The sequence below is a fragment of the Lichtheimia ornata genome (assembly GCF_029851405.1).
Source record: "Lichtheimia ornata isolate CBS 291.66 chromosome Unknown scaffold00007, whole genome shotgun sequence".
In the NCBI taxonomy this organism is placed as follows: domain Eukaryota; kingdom Fungi; phylum Mucoromycota; class Mucoromycetes; order Mucorales; family Lichtheimiaceae; genus Lichtheimia; species Lichtheimia ornata.
Genome location: NW_026695327.1, coordinates 599,217 through 620,140, shown reverse-complemented (window position 1 = coordinate 620,140; position 20,924 = coordinate 599,217). Strand labels below are relative to the sequence as shown.

The following is a 20,924-nucleotide window of genomic DNA, read 5'->3' as shown; positions in this document are numbered from 1 at the left end:
TAGCATGCGCAATCATATCGGGTCATGATAAGGATGGATCGGTAAAACAATAAAACGTCCAGCAGCTACTACGAGCAACTTCATTCTCTTCAAGTCCCCCACACTTTATTGTAAAATTTCGAGCTACGGGCGTCTTTATGGTTTCACTATGCTGTAAGCGTGATGGTACATGAAAAGGGATCTTTGTTCATTGTCAAGTAGGTGGACCCTGGCAGAGCAAAAGATGCAGAGGGTCGTGTTGTGTAACACAGCTACGTTTGCATGAATGAAAGGGTCAATGTATAATTACTTTATGGATCATCTAGGAACAGGCATGTATTGCTAGCTAACGGCCACTTTTATCCAATCATCATTGTTGCGAGATCCACTGCATGGGAACGATGCCCCTGCTCTAGACATTCATTTCGATGATTAAAGTAAGTTGATCCGAGCTGATTTGACTGAGCTACGGTCAAAGAGAGATTACATCACTCTGGACATAGAGCACGCTCGATGTAGCTCAACCGATGTAGTCTTGTGTGAGCGTAACTCAACCAAATCAGCTCGGATCAACCTACTTTAATCATGGAAATGAATGTCTAGAGCAGGAGCATCGTCCACCTACAATAGAATGCACAAAAGTTGGGAATGCACAAAAGTGGCTATTAGCTGCCAATGTATGACATAAAAGTGACACTACGGGAAAAATTTGGGTGAAAAAGGTGAATACTCGGTGATATTGGTGAAATATGGGTGATTTTTGCAATCACCAATTTGATGGGTTAAATTTGGGTGATCTTTTCACCAGATTACAACCAACATCGCCAATAAACCCCCAATGGTGATATGGGTGAAAAGAAGGTGACTGTATCCCCTGCTTTTCATCCATTTCCCCAAGAAATCACCTTTGGTTACCGCTGGTCATTTTCCGGTTACAGCAAATCATCTAAATACAACCTAAATACCCCACCTTTAACCATTGGTGATCTAAAGAGGATTTGGGTGAATGATGGGTGAATGCTATCACCCAAATATCACCTTAATAACCCGAAAACACCCTTATGACTCTAGCCCTCAAGGTGCAGTTTAAATGATTTTACAGCATCAATACACTACTTTTCTTATACTCCTTGTCATTACAACACTTCAATGAAGCTGCTGGATGCATGAACGAAGCAGGTAGCTATGTTAAAGCAAACTCCGCCAGTGACAGAAACAGTGGAATTCTCGAGATTTTGTATATGCAACATGGGCATCTAACCTTCCCAATCGCAGTATTTTGCGATTCAATACCATAGTCGTATGTGTGTTGGGCATGATGGAGGGGTGTGAGTGCTCACTGTACAAGTGGCACCGGCACAGGCTGCATACCCCAATGGATTACTACTGGCACTTGTCCACTCCGGTCGACTTGAACTCCCATTGCATGGTGCTATGGTAACATGGGATGGCCACCATCACCAATGTATAACCCACACCCACTGTGTAATGACCTGGGGATATAGTTGTTATGCCATGGGTGATTATGGTGAAATCATGGTTGTATTTGGGGGAAAACTTGGTGATAATGATGATTCTATGATGATAAACCGGTGATCTCGTTGGCGATTTTTGGTGAAATCATGGTCGTATGTGGGGGATATGGGGGATCTTATGGTGATAAACCGGTGATCTTGTTGGTGATTTTTGGGTCGATTGGTAAAAAGTCACCCAAAAAACGGGGGATTTTTTCACCAGCTTTTAACCCAAGAATAGCCAACTTTTTTCCCGTAGTGTGAGGGTTGCGTACCTTTCATCCATTGTCCCTGAAGTCCTGACTTTTTATCTGAGTTACCCAAAGAGGTCCTTCTGCATCTTTTGCTCTGCCAGGATCCAGCTATGACAATGAACAAAGACCACTTCTCATATAGCACTGGGGGTAGTTGCTCTAGACAGAATCTATTTCATATGGCATAAATCTTAAAAATGGGTGGAATCTTGAGTTGTATGGGCGCTGTATGGAATGAAAGGATCTTGGGGACATCTGAATCTGCATGGAGGCTAAAGGAATAGCAGGTGGTGTCTAGAATATGCGAACAATCTTGAATATGCGAACAATCTTGGGACAAGCTTGGTTTTGTGACAGCCTTTTTACATGAGAACAAGCCGAAAGGAATGACAAAAGAAGCTCACTCATCCCGCTGATCGGGATCTTCACGTCTGTTAAAAGTAGTGTGCATCATCATATATATTGTAGAGGGTGGTCTATATCTACAGCAAAATCTTCAGCCTTGTCATTGCTGCTTGACCAGAAGAAAAAATGTCGGCCACTGCTTGCCTGCGATACCCCCACGTCTGAAACAATACAAGACAATGGTATGGCCTTCAATGCTTTGCGTTTGTTCGTTCCATAAGGCCATGGTACGCCATCAATTACATCCGTACTGCATACCTCCACCAAAGCGAGCAATACCTCTTCATCATCGTATATATGCTTGCAGTAAAATTTAACTTGGCCGATGTATGCTCTTGATTGTACTTGTACCTTAGCTGGATCATTTGATTTATCAACATCAACAGGTATAATGCATCTGACAAAGGCCGTCTTTTCATTCCTTAGCGCACTGGTGAACACCAATGGTATATCATAATTGCCCATTCTCCACATTCGCGATGCTTGCTGTATATCACAATTAGGAATGGTCAAATGCTGTGCACCACGACACCATCTCCAGTAATCACGAATAGCCAACTTTGCTTGTGGATTTGTACTCAAATTGATCCATCGAATACAAGGCCCCCACAACTCAGGGCTGCCCACATCGCTGCTGGTGGTGGTAATAAATCTCTTCTGGGCTCGACCTTCTTCACTATCATCGTTGTTTCCTTGCATTCTTTTTTCTCGATAACGAGCTGCTGCCAAATCAACCAACACATTGCTGGCATTTTTTCCTGGGTTGCTTTTTGAGTTTATGTGACCCTTGATCTCACCAATAGCACGTTCCATAGCAAATGCTGCATAAACTGGTAATGGACCAAGGTGGCGGAGAACACGATGCAAATGTAACAAGAAATGTTCATTCATTGTAAACACTGAGTCAGAGAGGTTTTGTCGAGATACTTGTGATTTGAGAAACGTTGTCCACCCTGTAAATAAAACAAGTGTTGTTTTTAGTTAAACATTCGGGATTGTCATATTTCTTACTAACCTTTAGCAGATTTTTTCAACAACTTGACATCTTTTGGCTTGGTCATCCGACTAAATGCAATCTCAAAGATATTGACCAGGTGATATAAAGCTTTTACAGCCTCTGGGTCTGACACATACTCAAGCAGCACCGTAGGCAATAAGAAGCGGGCAAAGTGTATCCAATCCACCGCACGAAAGTATCCCGATTTGTTTTTGATATCTCCACAAGAGCCTGAGAACGATGATGGTGTTGTTTGGCTTGAAGCAATCAATTGTTGGCTGATGGTGTTACGGGTAGCCGGACTTAAATACAATGGATTGTTGTTTTTGCCGTAAGTTCCTTGCATCATATTCCATAGCTGATGAGCAATGCCGTGTCCTAACAAATGCATAATATCCATCGGGAAAAATGTGTAGCCATGGAAGCTAGGAAGCGTTGCGAATGGACTGGGGCGACGTTGACCAATAGAAGAACGTAAAGCTTTAAACATGGCCGGTTCTCTCATATCAGATTCCACCTGTTCAGGAGGAAATATCACTGCACTGCCATTGTGTTTTCCTGTATCAATACCCATATATGTTAATATACCTTCATTATGACTTCGCCATTAACAATGGAGTACCTTTAATGTAACAAAAACGGCATCCGTGATATCCAGTATGGCCTATAAGCCCTGCCATTTTTGAAGCTGCTGGCATGTCGCCACCCACAAGCACCAAGTGTGCCTTGACGCGTAACATGCTACTACCAACTTGAACATGAAAGCCGTCAGTGGCGATTGATTCCAACTCCTCGAGAACTGGTTCCAAAAAGCTAATTGCATCGACAGTCCTGGGACCAGGAGTAACACATATTTGCAACATGTTCTTTTGATGATATCGGACTTCAGGTGGTAAATCCAAAATTATCGCGTGAACGAGCATCATAGAGTGGCTGCTGCGTTTGAACGGCTGGAAGTCATCTGTGAAAAGCATCAAGCTCAAGTTGATATCACCATCAAACAAATGCGTCTTCTTGATCTCTTTCATGAAAGGAGAATCAAAAATATCGTACATGATGCCATCGTCATTCGCCGAATAATGTTGCCCATATTTCAAAAGATCACGTGCTTCATCATCCCTAACAACTAGTTCGAGCTGATCACGCAAGGGGAGATACTCGATTGTTTGCTTAGGCTTGTTGTCTGGATAGCAAAAATTACATAGGCAATATGGGCATCGAACAAGAGAACATGAATCGGACAGCAACATACACCCATTTTGACACACTGGATACGACTTTGGCTTGATCGGATAAAAATCCCGAAGGGCCTTCTTTGCTCGGTAGCAGCTTACGAGATGCGGCTGTCGATCACCAATATACTTGTTGACCTTAGCTATTACTTTCTCGCATAGCTCTTGCGAGCCTCCATGAGTCATTCCAAGTGTGTATATGTCAGCGCTTACAGCAACATGTTGAGGGATCGTTTCAGTGTTTGAATGCGAAAAGACCTTGAATACATTGAAAAATCGAATATATTAGCAGCCAATGTTCCTATCAAATCCAAATTCAATCCTATACCTCATCAAGTCTGGGAAACATAAGCTGATTCCATATATCTTCATGATCCCATTGAGGAGCAGGATCGGTTTGCATATGAGGGCTGAAGCTTCCTTCATCGTTTTGATCACCATCTTCATCATTTCTGTCAACATTTTGTTGCGGATCTTCTTCATTCTCAGCACGCTCCACGTCGATATCTTCATCCACATCCATTACATCGACAGCTCTGGCAATAAAAATGATTGAGTATCGTTTACTTTGAAGAGAAAGGGGAAAGGGGAACATGTTGCAATTGCATGTAAAGCCTACCCAGCTTCATGATGGCTTGATGATGCTTCATTTTCGTAATCGTGGGTGCTCGTAATGGTGGTATGATCCTATTTCATGATAATCGATGGTTAATCCTGTGTTATATAGTGCTCTCTATTCATTGTTAGGAATACCTCTCGAAGCACTGCTAAAAACGCATCATTAAACACGCTATGACCATAGCATTCTCTAGCTTGCTTGATGGTTCTGGTTGCTATTTCCACCGCACAACGCTGTTGGTGCTCTGCTTTAGGATCATCACGATTGTTCAAGCGAAGATGACAGTTAAAGCAAACGTAAGTGTAGCTACGCTTCGAGGACATCGGAAAACAGAAGAAAGAAACAATGACCAGTATGAGATTTCGTGGAGGATTTCAACACAAGATGGGCGTGGGAGGAAGTACCAATCATTACCGGTCATGTTTACATTGGCAGCACCTAAATAAGAAATTTATCCAAGAAGCATTGTTGCTACCTCTATACATACTACATTGCAGCGAGAAGCGTGACGATATGACAGGTTCCTGGGTTGTACAAATACAGCAAATAAGTGATCTTCTCAGCTGCGGATTAGATTGCTCTTCTCTTCCCCTTTTTTTTCAACTTATCATGAGCAACCTTTCCAACCAGTCTGCTGTGGATCTTCTTAGCAGTTTATTGAGTCTGATACAAAATGTGAATGAATCAGTGCTTCGGTCAAGCAAGGAGGTGGCACAGAGGCTCGATAAGCTCGAAGAGGAGATAACGCAACAAGAGGAGATGATACGGGGCCTTATTGATCGATTCAATACAAATCCTACCACTGCAATTGGCGGTAATACCACTGCTCAAGGCCGGTGGGCGAACATTCGACCTACCTACAAGCATCCACGAGGTGGTGAAAACGAACGTTATAGGCAGTTCTCATGGGGCTTGATTGATACCATTGGACAACACGTAGAAGGCTCAAATTGGGATCGGAGCATCACACAGTCTTTTCAAAGAAACTCTCGCTCCATATCCAATCTTATAGCATCTAACGGAAGGAAACATGGCAATCTACCAAGTAATTCTACCTGGATCGATGTAATATCAGTGGCACAAACAGAAATGGCACGATTATTGGAGGACATGTCTGTCGATTTGTTTCCGCTGAGAGCTTGTGAAGGCCAATGGGGTGCAAGATTGATCATGACCGAAGCCTTCAGACGTACAAGCACAGATACAACCCCCAAAAAACAAGGTATGAATTGTACGTAGCGTGTCGTCTACACTTGTTAACTTCCATTTGTGGATAGCTATAGCTGAATCAAGTGTATCATCCCTTGGAGCTTCAAGACTTACAATAAGCCAACCATCAACTATTCAAGAAGCGGAGAGTAGTCGCAGCGGCCAACAGAGGTTGTATACTTCATCATATCGTATCATTCTTTGCTAACGAGTGTTCTCCATAATAGAATTGCATGTACAAGCGAGCATCCATTACCATCACCACCACGTAACATATATGCGGCAGACGACTCATCAAGTGACAGGTGAGTGCCAAAACATTATAAGGTGGATATGTTCGGATTCTAAAACAGCAGTGTTTTTACTTTAGTGAATCAGCGCATGAGAATGAGCCTGTACAGACAACAGCGGAGAAGGTTTATCGAGATGATTTTGAGGTACGATACTGTTGAGCAACACATTAAATCGTCTCCACCCCATAATAAGCTAATACGTTTCCTCAGGATACCAATGAAGAAGACCAAATCGAAAACGAGGTTGAAGAAGAAGAGAGAAGACCAACAAGAAGCTGTCAAGGTTATTCTTGCTCATGGTTGTTTCTTATAAACACTCTGCTAATCCAAGCCATTAGGATCCAAGCGTCAACGTTCGCAGCGTGCTACAAGAAGCGAAAAAGCAAAGAAGCAAAAAGGAAGCAATAGGAGTCCTATCATTGGTGACACTGGTGACCACACGCAGCCCGAACATGCGGCACAGCAACCCCAAATGACCACGAGGAAGAAGAGTGCGCGTGAAAAAGGCAAAGGAAGAGCTTAGCCTTAATAATGGAATATGTATATAAGTTGAAGGCAATCGTATCTCGGTGTATCCGAAGTAGCTAGCTGTCATATGAAAGTTATCTCATAAATATCTGGTACAATCATTAATGACATCTTGGTGGTATCTAAAAGGCAGCTAAATGCGGACTGTCGTATTCTATTGTTAATCTGCTGCTAATCTGGTTATTTATTATGAGCTGCTTCAGATTGGTATATATCATATCTTCAATTGCTGTCTGCTATAAATCTGGAAAAACCTGCTCAAGTTCATATGTGGCACATATACCAGATTTGCTTCATTTTGAACCCATATTTTTTAGCCCCAGTGTAGCACCACGCTTACAAACATAAAGGTGCCTGTATCTCCGAACTTTACAATCGAACGTGGGGTTTTTATTAGAGCAATGTGCTCGGCTTGGCCAACTGCACCTTGGGTGCCAGTTTCAAGTTCATCGTGGCTAATCCCAGATTTCGCAATGTCGCCACCAGCCAAACTGGATCTGGGGGTCGACCTCTTCGACAACGACGAGCAAAAAAATATTTTTTGGGCTAGTTGCGACATTGAACGTGAAACTTTCGCACAAGGTGCTGTTGGCCAAGCCGAGCACATTGCTCTAATAAAAACCCCACGTTTCATTGTAAAGTTTGGAGATACAGGCACCTTTATGTTTGTAAGCGTGACACTATATGAAGAGTGGTCTTTGTTCATTGCCAAGTAGCTAGACCCTGACAGAGTAAAAGATGCAGAGGGTCGTGTTGTGTAACACAGCTACGTTTGCATGAATGAAAGGGTCAATGTATAATTACTTTATGGATCATCTAGGAACAGGCATGTATTGCGAGCTATCAGCCATTTCCTCACAATCAGCGATGTTGCCTATTCTACAACAATGGAACGTTGCTCCTACTCCAGACATTCATTTCCATGATCCAATTATCTTGATCCGAGCTGATTTGATTGAGATACAGCTAAGGAGCAAGTACATCAATCCACACATCTATTATGTACTATCTAGCTCAACTGATGTAATCTTGGTTGAGCGTAGCTCAGTCAAATCAGCTCGGATCAAGATAATTGAATCATGGAAATGAATGCCTGGAGCAGGAGCATCATTCCTATGCAGTGGAATTGACAAAAGTTTCAAATGGGAGCAAGTGGCTGTTAGCTGGCTACTCATGGAGGCATAAAAGGAATGTAGGCTGTTAGGAACCGATTTTTCTTTATTCGAGTGTTGCTCGTTAAAATCCTCTAGGATGAAGGAAGTTGAAGGATGAAAATGATGGGCTGAAGCAGGAGAATCGTTTAAATAGATGTATGCTCTTATCAAGAGTGCAATTGTATTGATGTCTTTTTGTGTCGATACAGCACCAGCAATTTGACAGCATACCTTCAACAAGATGTACACGATGCTTGTATGCATGATTACCTATTTACGCATCGAGCTGCAACACGCGTTCTTTAATCCCGTCAAGCTGCTGTGAATAAGAATGTGCTAATGATGGATCCATCACTTTTAGTTCAGCACGCTGTTGTTGCATCGATTCCATATACATCATATCGGCATGCTCAATTTGCATGATACACTTTCATCATCATTACACTTTTCGCATCCAACATGCACTATGCAAGCAATACGCCTGTTGGTGATGCAACGATGGCAATCACGTGAGCAATGCATCCTACATGTAAGCAAAGCACCTTGTCAACAGGCAACATTATCATACAATGATTCAGTCGTCATCGATGTCGTTGTTGCTGCAATAAGATGGTATGGGTCCAAACAAGTAGACGCGTGGACAAACCATAATAATTCACATCCGCAGAGGATATGCATATGCAAAGACTGAGTGTGAGTGTTTTATGAATGTACGCATGTCACTCTTTCAAGACCGATCAGCTGGCAGCATCATGCCGGTTGCACTGCAGGAAGGTGATACGGGTACCCAATTTGGAACATGAAAATGTGCGTTTACAAGTTATAGCAAAAGTGAAAACGACGTTTGCTGATCCGTGAATATCATGCTGATCCTCTCTGTACTACCTACCATAGCGCTTTGGGCAAGCTGAGATGGATATGAATAACGGGTGATATGGAAGGTTGTTTATTGGCAAAAGTGGAGTGGGTGATAATGTCATTTGACGCCATCGCACAACGCATAGTAGGACGTGTAATGAGAGACATATGAAATCGCAACATACCGGGATCATTGACATGATGAGATACAACAGCAAGGGAAAACAATGTACATATAGATGTGAGTTGAGGGGTGGATGAAGGGTGATACAATCCCTCCTTTGTCACACGATGCGGTTCCAAGGCTTTCTCCTCGCTCTCTCTCACTCTCTCTTGCTTGTTCTATTTCTCTTTCTTCATACACTTGTTTCCGCTTTCGGGTCTCTTGGCTATTTCTTTGTTCCTCAACCCCAATGTCATTACCATAATCACCCACTCTTTGACTCTTTTATACGAACCGGCATTGGATCTCTTTCAGCATTATACCACCACCAACACACTCTATATACATTCAATATGCGAATATCTTTTACACGATCAAGCAGTTCCATTCCTTCATGGGAGGACAATGACTGGCTCAGGAACCATGGATATCAGTCTCCCTTTGACAACTATCTTATACTTCAATGGATCGCATGTATCACTGTCGACCTTGGCTTCTTTGGCTTTCTATATCACTTTGTCAATGGCGATCCAGTGATGGATAATACCCGTGCGCTGGTATCAGCATGGAACCCAGAATTATCAACCAACACTCTCTTGTATACCCCACGTTGGCCATGGAGTTGGCAGATATCCTTTTTTCACTCTTGTGTATGCGCTTATTTACTCCTTGGTTCTGATATTGTCATCTTTGTCAATGACCAATGTTAGACCCTGGGGTTCATACTACTATCATCTCCTTGACTCTTTCATACATCATGGTAGCTTTTAGCATTGGCGTCAAATTACTCAGCATCATCACATCATTCGTGTCAACCGAAGAACCTATTGTAGCTCGTCAGCGAAATCAAGTTCCTCGAAGCAAAACCTACGTACGTCGATATGGCATCCCTGTTGTGGATTCAATGACAAACGTGTGTGGCATATGTCGTATCAAAGTGTAAGTAGCATGAAAAGGGATGGTGGGCAACATGGACGAGTAACATGGTAGGGACATGGTACATGTAGGGGAAAACAAAGAGAGAGAGAGAGAAGGAGACATGTTATATATATACTCATGCTCGAATTATCTTTAGACCCAAATCAACTCGACATTGCAAATTATGCAACAAATGCGTTGCTGGCATGGATCACCATTGTCGTTGGCTAAATTGTTGTATTGGACAAAGCAATTACAAGTAAGCTATAAGGTATCCGTATATATAGTATCCCCTTGACTCATGCATCATGGTAGATTATTCATGACCCTGATCACGTTGGCCTTATCTGCATTGGTGTGGTATACGGCCTTGGCGACAACCACGCTTTGGATGAGCACATATCGGATAAATGTGTTTGCTGGTCACGGTAAGTAAGGAGAGAGAAAATATTATTGTTTGGATGTCACATGGTACGCTAATTTTGCCCTCGTCCTATAGCATTGGAATTGTTGATGCATGTCACGGGGCCAGTGTTGGATGATCCAGGAACAATTCAAGCCAACTACAGTGTGAGCCTCGCTTATTATCTCAGCTTGGTCATTGCAGTCTTGCTCGCCATCCTTTCGATCATTGGTGCCGTTGCCATGTTACGCCTCTTCCTTTTTCATCTTCGATTAGGTAAGTAACATACATGTCATATATGACGCGCTCATGAGACTGAGGGATTAATGATGCCTATGTGTAACAATTAGTGTACTTGAATATGACCACGGTGGAATACATCAACCGATCAGGACGTCATTCGAGTTACGACGACGACGACGATGAAGATGATGATGACGAATTCGATGACTATTACTATGATGACGAAGAGGAAGATGAGGATGATTTGGATGATTGGAAGAAGCTATGGTCGCCTGTTGGTAGTGGGATGTCTGCAACAAAGTCATCGATTGGAAGCCATTATGCAGTCAAAGCATGGAGAATTATGCGCCGTGTCACGTATCGAATACAGCGGCCATGGCGTCGATGTATGCCACGATCTTTTCGATATAGGCGTTTGGGTCAAAAGCGATATAGCGCATTATGGTGTGATCAAGACCGTAACAGGAGGAGGAGCAATGATAGGCGACGAAGGCGACGTGTAGCAACAAACCAACTACCTTTGTCACGAGGGAATCAGAATGATGACATGTACATGGAAGAGTTGCTGGCAACACAAACCATACGTCCGGTACTTGTGGATGGCGAGGAACAAGAAGGGCCGGATTACAACGACGATATGGGATTAGACATGTCGATCCTCGATGAAAAATTCAGCCCTGCTACACCTGTTGCTGCGCCTAAACGGAGCAGTAAGGCAGCACGTATCCTGGACATCTCCGATGAAGAAGCCATGCGATATCAGCAATCACACCAAGCTCAACGACTCCAAGAGCAGTTGATCAAAAAGGGTTCTAGCGAAGATAGAGATGTGTAACGTTTGCGTTGTTTTTGTTTCTTTTCTCGAAAAATGATAAAAGAATCTTGATTCAGTGGTGTTTTCCATCTCTCTTTCTCTCTTTTTAACTTTTCGTGTGATCCGTGTTATCTTTTACATACATGCTTGTTATCGACCATGGAGCGATTACTCATTGCACACACCCCATCCAAATACCGAACAATGGATACAAACATCATCCTTCTCGCTTTCCTTCACCATCATCCGTTCAGCCCATTTTAGCACCAAATACGGTGGGTAAGCCGTCAAATTCAGCAACCTCCACTTCCACCACCTCCACCACCACCACTATTACCGATGATGATCGGAAACGACTTCCGCCTAAAATGTACTGGGGTACAACACCTTCAAAAAATTGGCAATACGAGATTGAAGTACCCAGCACATTGAATACAACACCATCATCATTGCCACCCGAGAATTTGTGCGTGCGAATACGGTCTCGTTATAACAAAGCATCATCTCCTCTTGCTTCATGTCTCATCGGGTGTCGGCTAATCCAAAAGGAATCAGGCATTAAAGGGTTCATATACACACACATACATACACACACACACAATTTTATGCGTGAGCCTTTTTTGGTCGCGTTATTCCCCTTTTTTCTTTATTGCATGGGCTGTCAGACTCATACGCACTTTAATGTTGCATACGACATTGTTTGTATGTAACCTTTGCCAACTTTTTTTAGGCTAGTTATGACACGTGTCCTTCCCTCTCCATCCAGTACTTGGGATGCACCCTGCATGGTACCAATGATAGTGTTCGATGATCAAGACGCCGCCTCTTGCCTCTACAACAACATCAACCCAACTGCCAAGCATCTTCTTATTATCACGCTTCATTTCAACGATGGTGTCGATGCCGAAAATGTGGAAATCCGATCACCGGTGACACTGCTACTCAACATGGGCCAGCCAAAAACGATCCGGAACGACAGCGGCATTAGTCTTTCTTCTGAAACATGTTGTAAAAAGTGATCTATTTGTGTTGCGTGAACATGTTCTTTTTAATACAAATTATCAAAGCTATGTATTACTATTGAGATGCCATATTCTTCATCATTTCTGCAATTTGGTCTGGAGTACCAATGTTATCTAAAAAGTGCTTATGTGCACCTTCATTTTTGGCACTGTGGTAATGATGCAGCATTGTATCGACATCATCGAGTGAGAGCGGTCGAATGTCTGCAAGTTCCTTGATTTTTTGAGTGACAATCTTAGCATCCTCATCCTTGAGATCAGTCAGCTGCAGCTGCTCAATACGATTCTTTACGGCATTCCATCCCGTCAGTCGATGGCCGATGCTCACATAGCGGGACATGCCGAAATCTTCGGGTTTCAAAATCTCATACGTGCTATCAAATGGAGGAGTGTTGTTTGTTAGGTTATGTTTTTCTGTTTCATTTGTGCACATGTCTTTCCATACCTGGGATTGTTGAGAATAGCCTTTGCATGGATGCCTGCCTTGTGGGTAAATGCACAGTAACCAGTGATGTAATTGTTGAATGGCACCGTAACCTCAACGGCGTCAGCCACGATGTTTTCCACATCACGGATCTTTGGAAGATTATACTTGTTCAAGACGTATTCCTTGTCCGCTGCATACATGCGAGCAAGTAAACCACCCAATGGCGTGATACCATTACGTTCACCAATGCCCAAAACGGATGTATCAATGTGGGTAGCACCCGCTTCCAAAGCTTTGCATACATAGAACCATGATGAGTTTTCTCATCCATCCATCCATCCCACTTTTTTGTAATGTCTTACCTGCATATGCATTGGCAATAGCACAGCCCGTATCATTATGAAAATGACATTCAATGTCACAGCTGACCACACTACGCAAAGTCCTCACCAATTCATAGACTTGACGTGGATTGGCACATCCTACGGTATCTGCTATACCCACACGATTGACACCGATCTTATCGACAGCCTTGTAAATGCTGAGAAGGTCCACAAGATCGGATCGGAAAGAGTCTTCGGTAGAGAAACGCACCTCCAGACCCTGGTCCTTGATGTAGGAAATCACTTCAATGGCCTTGTCAGTAATGTAATCCATATCCTTGCCATGTGAAAATTCACGCAAGTAGCTGGATGTGCCAATCACCACATCAAGACCATCCACACCGGTGTCGATCGCCAACTTGGCATCATTCATGTGACAACGCACGTGTGTCAGAATCTTAGCCTTCAATCCAAGATTGGAAATAGCCTTGCAGTCATTCAAAGATTGTTCAGAGGCTGCTGGTGACGTGAGCTCCAAATAATCAACACCAATTTCATCAAGTGCCTTGGCAATCTCAATCTTTTTTTCCGTATCAAAGAACGCGTTGGCAAATTGTTCACCCTCTAAAGTAGTCTATGACGTCAACGATCCATCATGGATAAAGGCCATTGCTTTCAAAGAAGAATTACCTCGCAACGTCGATTCGATAATCTTGAAGTTGGAGATATTTGACATGGGATCGGGGTATTTTGGCATGTATGGTGATACGATGGGCTCACGAGGTCGATCAGCATTGTTGTTGGAGCCACCCTGTTGGCTACCGTTGGCTGGTGGTGGAGGTGGTGGTGACATGATGAACAAACAAAGTTGATAAAGTGTGTTTTAGGGGGGTTAAAAATGAAAGAATGAAAGAAAGAGGAAGAATGAGTCAACAAGGGCTAATGATGCGGGGGGTTGTTGTTATTGCTGGCTAAAAAGACGCTTGTTTCCATTTGAATCAATGCATTGAGATTATCATTTTCAAGTCACCTCGGAGATGTTTCACACACGTATCCAACACGCCCAACCACCATATCCATGACGACGTTAGTTTAGCTTATTAATAACATGTCACGCATAAATCGACTCTTCTCCTGCAGACAACAGCAAATGAAATATAAATAGGGTGCTTTGGTGCATTTATTCAATCTCTAGCATCTGGGGAATGTGCCATTGTTGACGTTGATGTTGACGGGTACCGACATGGCTTGTTGCTCGGGACCAGGTGCTGTCATGTTGGGTGTAAGTTCAGGATAGACGGGGGTAAAGAGGAGCGAGAATGTGTATTCGCTAGGGTTGTAACGGGTGAAAAAGTGGCAGTTGGGTGTCTTCCATGTAGCTTCATATTGCTTATCCGATACACCAGCAGGTGCAGAAGTCGTCTCAAGTGAGCTAGCTGCATTGAAACGCAACACGTTGGATTCGTTGCCGTTTTGCACCCATTCAAAGTCGACCGTCATCGAATTGGGATAGTAAGCATCCGTGATACCAGCTAAATAGTGATAACCCAGTTAAAACCCTGTGATCCAAACTCAATGCATGTACATCCAAATGCGCGCTCATCATTATGCATACCAGCTTGAGCACCAATAACTGTATACTTGAAGCTGATCTCGGTGTTGCTAGGCAACTGTGCATTGTCGGTGGGCTCATCGATTCTCACAACATCGGCAGCCAGGGCAACGGACGCCATGAATGCTACGAACGCCAAAACGATGGCAACCATTCGGTATGAAGAGGAATTAGACGCCATGATGGGAATGACAACGACGACAAATGGCGGGCGGAAACGAGTGTGTGTAGTAGTAGTGGTTATAAAGAGAAAAAGGGATATGCTGGTCCACGTCTATTTTTTCTTGGAAGTCTTCGCAAAGTGGTACAGCAATCGCTTGCACAACTATAAATAGCGTCGTGGCTGCAGCCAAATCTGAAGGTGGCATTGTTGTTGGTAACACACAACATTATTCCCCCAATAGCAAAGACAACAGATAGACATCACAACATCCATCAAAGAATAAAGCTTGCTGCTGCTGCAGTAGCGACCATCACATGTATGCTGAGGCTCCCTGCATTTTTCAACGACCGCCTTTGATAAAGAATACTGGTATTCAATAGCAATCATAGCTATGTGTGTGCTTTGGGATCATACGAATCATGTAAACAAGGAGGTTTATGGAGGGATTGAATCTCGCCATATTTACTGGATAGATGTTGAGGCACATTCTCAAAAGCAACATGTCGTCGTACTACTGCTCATGGTCGAGGGATGATACATCATATAATCCCCGTGTCACAGCAATAATAATATCATGGGCGATAAGGAGGAGTACCAACCAACCCTTCTTTGGAAATGTAGCAATGGCAATGATGAGAACTCCACTTTTATGATTTGATTATGCATTGTCTAAAGCTATCTACAAGCACTTGACGCTTCAGGTTCTTCCCAATGAACACTAATTTGTTGATACGATCTTCATCTTGTCCCCATGCCCGATCTTGTTGGCCGTCGAATACCTAGAACATGTTGTGTAAGAAAAAAAAGCAATCGCATGGATGTCACCATGCCCTACATACCATATGTACACCCTGAAAAACGTATCTATCCTCTTCTCCCTCGACATTCAAGATGCCTTTCATGCGATAAATATTGGGGCCGAGAGATGCTAACACACTTTGGATCCACCGATTCAAATGATCAAAGTCCAATGCGCCTGGTTCACAGATACCAACGGATGTGATGCTACCCTCATGTCGTTCCTATAGTAACCTTGGGTCAGCCAATAATGCCATTGATCCAATAACACTCAAACCTTTGTACATACGTGTTCATGGTGATGGTCATCGTCTTCTTTCAAAAAGGCCGGTTCTCTTTCCAAAACACGCTCAAGATCAAATCCACCAATGTTGATAATCTTGTCAAGATCGACACGACCATATTCGCAAGGAACAATATCCACATCATTGATCTCCTTGATCCGTTTGATCAGCTTGTCTCGCTCAGCCCGCTGTACGAGATCCACCTTGTTGAGTAAAAGGACATCTGCAAAGGCGATTTGTTGATAGGCTTCAGGGGTTTGATCGAGTTGCATATTGGCGTGCTTAGCGTCCACCATGGTAATGATAGAATCCATCCGAAATGCTGCCTGCACTTTTTCATCCATGTAAAAGGTTTGGACAACGGGACCTGGATCCGCCATGCCGGTTGTTTCAATAAGGATCAAATCCAAAGGCTTTTTGCTATCAATCAAGTCATGCAGGATACGCACCAAGTCCCCTCGTACTTTGCAGCATATACTTTAAATCATCATCATTAGCCTGTCTGTGGTCGTGTGTGTCCGTGTGTCACACTCACCATCCATTTTGAGTCTCGTATATCTCTTGACCAGCATCCACCACTACCAGCCCATCGTCGATTGCCACTTCACCAAACTCATTCTCAATGACGGCCACTCGCTTGCCATGCTGCTCTTTCAAAATGTAGTTGAGGAGAGTTGTCTGAAAGATAAAAAGGGTCGACTCATCAGCATTCAGTGCCACCTCCCAACCCAACCCAACTCATGACAGGTCAATTGTGTGGTTACCTTGCCACTTCCAAGGAATCCAGTCAATACAGTTACAGGAACGGTCATTGGAGAGATAAAAGGAAAGGGTGAAAAGGAAACAAGAGTTGCAATGTCTACAAAAGGCAAATGCCCGGTCGGTGGTTGTCAGGTACTTTTCTTCCGATTTGTTGATCCCATGCCCCGCCCACTGCATACAATGCCGCATCTTACCTCTAAAAGCTTATATTGAACAATATGGGTGATGATAAAAAGCACGTGGAAACAGTTTCATTCTGATTTATGGGTATGTAATGTTACGGCAGGTGGGCAAATGCAATAGATAAAATGTGTATAGAATAGTGTACAGAATAGAAAATGTGTCAAGAATACTACATGTTTGTGCCTGTGAAATGATGTTGTAATTGCTGTTGTTGCTGTTGTTGCATCATGGCCATCATTTGAGGATCCATCATCTGGATGTTTTGTTGCTGCTGATCTTGCCATGAATTATAAATGAATTGCTGCTGTTGCTGCTGTTGCTGTTGCTGGGAGGTAAACATTGCAAAAGGATCGCCCATTGGTGAAGCATTAGGGCTCTGATAACTACCAACACTTGCACCTTCATCATCTGTAAAAGGACCTGGGCTTGGACTGGGCGGTAATGGAGTGTTGATGGCGGTATGGTATTCATTCATGGGTGATACGGGTGATTGATGTACGGAGGATGATGGTGATGAAAGAGGTGATCCTTGTGCGATATGACCCAAATTATCGGTTTGTACGGTGAGACGAGCTGCTCGACGTGATGACGGTGTTGGATCCAGGTTCATATGTGGTGCAGAAGCGTCAACGTCATGCGATGAAATAACAATAGGAGGAGGACACTCTGGATCAAAATCTAATTCGGCGGGTAATTGCACTATGTAGAAGGGATATTATTAGATCGATCGTATCCATGGCAACAACACAAATGCCTTACATTGTGCACCATGTTGCTGTCGAAGGTAGTTTGTTATGCTCTTGATGATCTGTTCCTGAGCATGCTCCCGCCTCCGGGTGCTTTTGAGTTCTTGTTGCACATGGGTAAGCTGTTGTTGGACATGATCCACTTGTTGCTGCAGCTGTCTAATCATTTGCGACACGTAAGGATCGGTGGCTGCGCTATTTCCATGATTGGCGTTTGCATCACGACGGCTATCAGCATGATCGTTTGGCTTCCTCCGAATCTCATCGAGCAAGTCAGCACGATGCCTTTGAAAATTGGGATGCTTGAATTCATAGATCTGGTTCTCAGCTCCTCGCTGTCCACGCGATTGTTTGTTCACCTTGTGAAATCCGTACCTATCATCATGTTTCACACACACACACACACACATCAATCAATTAGCCATCCTATCCTTCCTTATCATCCAACGATCGAACTTACATGTTGAGTTGTCTCACAAAGCTCTCAAAACTTTTGTGTTTAAAGTACTTTGAAAATACTTTTTCACGAAGATCTTGGCTGTCTCTTGCGATAAACGTCGTTCCATTTTGTCCCCATTTGATGAGTTGCTCGTCTTCTTCAGCCAAAATCCTAAACGATACATGTTAGCAATGATAGTCGTTTATATATATCCACTGTAATTTGATCACTTGCTGGAAGAGTTTATACACAAAAGTGCTATTTCCACTGGAGGCAGATGGTGAAGGAGGTCGATTGGGTTGCATGCCACCACCTTGTTGAGTGGCTGTTGGTAATTGTAAAGACGCCTGGTGTGATTGCTGCATATAGGGCTTGAAGCAGCCTGCAGTGGGTGAACCTCCTGGTGATTCAAATGGCGAGCTGAGAGAGGAGCTGGGTGAACCGGAAGTGTCCATGTAATGGTCTGCAAAGGGTGAGGCAATGTTGTTGAAGTTCATTGCTGTGGTTGTAAATAAGAGAGAGGAAGAGTGAGCGAGGTGAGTGAGTGAGTGAGAGAGAGAGGGAAAGAAAGAGGATGATTCGCTCTTTTTTTAGCAAGCAGTGGAGGATATATGTGTGTGTGCGTGCGTGCGATCATGGCAACGCTAAGCCCAACCCCAGCTCGAATTCAACCAATGTCTTCTCTTTCCTCTTGGTAGTACACATGCACATCATTTTTATCCGCAATGGGAATATATCCATCTCTATTGCACAAGCATCTCAATGCGAAATCTAATATATTGAGAAATAGATGAAACAGCATAGCTCAGGAACAAGGGGTTCACATCTACTCTTTCTTGATTTGATTCCGAACGGGACGAATATAGCAAACTGGACCGAGCCAAACGATCTCGTATTGTTGAGCATTGCCCTTCATCAATTGATGGATCCATTCACAAAATACAACAAAGTAATATGCGCCAAGACCTGTAATAGTCATTGATGAGCATCATCATCACCAACCAAACCCCCTTCCTTCCATGCTACTCATCCCAATTACCTGTTCCAATATGCCACCAGCCATGTAACTAGCATTAATAAAGAAAAAGCCAATCTCGATTAGTGACTTTGTGCATTACCACCTTCACATGTTTTGGCCTACCTCACTAACAGCACCCAATGGTAGTCCTACTGTCGTTCTCCAGCCTCGAAGACTATCGCAGAATTGGTTGTCGATATTCCAAACAAGGAATGAAATAACAAAGCAAGATGCACCACCCCACAAGAGACGAGTCAACCAGGGCTTTTCATAGACGTAGATGGATGGCACCGAGTGATTGACGTAGATGCATCGGAAAATAATAGCGAAAACCACTAAGGCATAGCACACTTGATGGTATACAGGATTCTTGATGATCAAATAGGAGTACGTAACAAATGCAGAATAGGCGACAAGGAATAAAGGAAGCATAATGCCGTATCGTTTCTGAGGATAGACTTCAAAACTATGTCGTACACACGTGAATATTCTGCATCCACACACAAAAGTGAGTTCAAACTTACATGTGCCAAACCATAACACAAGCGGCGTAAATCACTATATCATACAAGAAGTGAGTTCAGCGCTTATAGCCATCGTATGTATGTGCGTTTATACTTACTAGGAAGCTCATCCAGGAGCTGCATCTCGTATTGTAAAGTCATGTGAAAGCACCACCTATCCCATCATCCATGGTGAGTAACCTTTGCATGATACAGCAATATAAACAGAAATTACGCACGAGCCAAACCCGACAAACATGACTGACAAGTGGGCCAAGATGAACGATTTGCTGAAGCCATTCGCTAGCGTGTTCCAAATACCAAACAATGCAAGCAAGCCTATAATCCATCCCATTCATTGTCAATATGGTTGTTGACACACACACACACACACACCGTTTGCATTGGCCTTGTCTACTTACCAAAGGCGAGATTGGTTGTTGTCTATATCGAGAGCCATGTAAGCTTTCAAGAACATCCTCCATATCCCAAGGCAACTTACGTTAAAGAATTCGGCAATATAGGGTGATACGATATAGTTCTCCTGTATGCAATGTTAGAAGAGCAAGTGGATCCATACACGATCGTGCACACGCGAAAGCATACCTCGCACCAGTCAATGGTGGACGTGCTACATGAGAAGCATTAGACACAAAAAGAACAGCGCATTTGTCTCAATTACGTACGGAGCACCCCAGTAGTATTCGTCTTCAAGCATTGAAAGTGTACTTTGCAAGAGAAAAGAGGAAATTCAAAAGTGAAAAGCGCGTGCTTTGTGTCTCGATTGTACTCAAACACTCTAAACTATAACCCGATCGGCGACCCATTTATCCACCCTCTGCTTATGCGGCCCGCGTTGTTGGACGTGACACTGGGCATATGCATTTTCCACCACTATCATTTGGCCACATTGTTGTATAGCTTTCTATAATAGATTTATGCCTCAATAAATGAGGATGGGATGATTCACATGTATGAGAATGTCATGATGATGGATGTACATGAACAAGTGGATGGCATTGATTGGTCTCGTAGTTGTGTATTACTTTATCATGCAACTT

At 43.3% G+C, this 20,924-nt stretch overlaps 8 protein-coding genes across 8 annotated transcripts; 3 read left to right on the top strand and 5 right to left on the bottom strand.

The window, feature by feature from the left end:
* Positions 1 to 5,609: 5,609 nt before the first annotated feature.
* O0I10_002609 (uncharacterized protein) lies at positions 5,610 to 7,580 on the top strand (the record flags this gene model as incomplete). The annotated part of the gene is made up of 5 exons (XM_058482690.1): positions 5,610 to 6,222; positions 6,278 to 6,380; positions 6,437 to 6,514; positions 6,580 to 6,646; positions 7,428 to 7,580. 5 exons carry the CDS (start codon positions 5,610 to 5,612, stop codon positions 7,578 to 7,580), a joined length of 1,014 nt encoding a protein of 337 aa, XP_058346714.1.
* A 1,978-nt stretch (positions 7,581 to 9,558) lies between these two features.
* O0I10_002608 (uncharacterized protein) lies at positions 9,559 to 9,915 on the top strand (the record flags this gene model as incomplete). Its single annotated transcript, XM_058482689.1, has 1 exon — positions 9,559 to 9,915. One exon carries the CDS (start codon positions 9,559 to 9,561, stop codon positions 9,913 to 9,915), a length of 357 nt encoding a protein of 118 aa, XP_058346713.1.
* Positions 9,916 to 9,962: 47 nt separating this feature from the next.
* On the top strand, positions 9,963 to 11,604 carry O0I10_002607 (uncharacterized protein; the record flags this gene model as incomplete). The annotated part of the gene is made up of 5 exons (XM_058482688.1): positions 9,963 to 10,144; positions 10,281 to 10,382; positions 10,439 to 10,551; positions 10,623 to 10,802; positions 10,877 to 11,604. The coding sequence occupies 5 exons, from the start codon at positions 9,963 to 9,965 to the stop codon at positions 11,602 to 11,604; spliced, it is 1,305 nt and encodes a 434-aa protein (XP_058346712.1).
* Positions 11,605 to 12,660: 1,056 nt separating this feature from the next.
* Positions 12,661 to 14,208, bottom strand: O0I10_002606 (homocitrate synthase, mitochondrial; the record flags this gene model as incomplete). The annotated part of the gene is made up of 4 exons (XM_058482687.1): positions 12,661 to 12,979; positions 13,051 to 13,324; positions 13,395 to 13,979; positions 14,046 to 14,208. 4 exons carry the CDS (start codon positions 14,206 to 14,208, stop codon positions 12,661 to 12,663), a joined length of 1,341 nt encoding a protein of 446 aa, XP_058346711.1.
* A 338-nt stretch (positions 14,209 to 14,546) lies between these two features.
* Positions 14,547 to 15,121, bottom strand: O0I10_002605 (uncharacterized protein; the record flags this gene model as incomplete). The annotated part of the gene is made up of 2 exons (XM_058482686.1): positions 14,547 to 14,887; positions 14,971 to 15,121. 2 exons carry the CDS (start codon positions 15,119 to 15,121, stop codon positions 14,547 to 14,549), a joined length of 492 nt encoding a protein of 163 aa, XP_058346710.1.
* A 656-nt stretch (positions 15,122 to 15,777) lies between these two features.
* Positions 15,778 to 17,024, bottom strand: O0I10_002604 (uncharacterized protein; the record flags this gene model as incomplete). The annotated part of the gene is made up of 5 exons (XM_058482685.1): positions 15,778 to 15,909; positions 15,970 to 16,152; positions 16,218 to 16,689; positions 16,748 to 16,890; positions 16,977 to 17,024. The coding sequence occupies 5 exons, from the start codon at positions 17,022 to 17,024 to the stop codon at positions 15,778 to 15,780; spliced, it is 978 nt and encodes a 325-aa protein (XP_058346709.1).
* A 302-nt stretch (positions 17,025 to 17,326) lies between these two features.
* Positions 17,327 to 18,839, bottom strand: O0I10_002603 (uncharacterized protein; the record flags this gene model as incomplete). The annotated part of the gene is made up of 4 exons (XM_058482684.1): positions 17,327 to 17,856; positions 17,917 to 18,278; positions 18,364 to 18,513; positions 18,577 to 18,839. 4 exons carry the CDS (start codon positions 18,837 to 18,839, stop codon positions 17,327 to 17,329), a joined length of 1,305 nt encoding a protein of 434 aa, XP_058346708.1.
* A 329-nt stretch (positions 18,840 to 19,168) lies between these two features.
* O0I10_002602 (uncharacterized protein) lies at positions 19,169 to 20,581 on the bottom strand (the record flags this gene model as incomplete). Its single annotated transcript, XM_058482683.1, has 10 exons — positions 19,169 to 19,308; positions 19,382 to 19,409; positions 19,484 to 19,826; positions 19,885 to 19,918; positions 19,983 to 20,038; positions 20,103 to 20,202; positions 20,286 to 20,307; positions 20,366 to 20,407; positions 20,470 to 20,494; positions 20,550 to 20,581. The coding sequence occupies 10 exons, from the start codon at positions 20,579 to 20,581 to the stop codon at positions 19,169 to 19,171; spliced, it is 822 nt and encodes a 273-aa protein (XP_058346707.1).
* Positions 20,582 to 20,924: the final 343 nt, after the last annotated feature.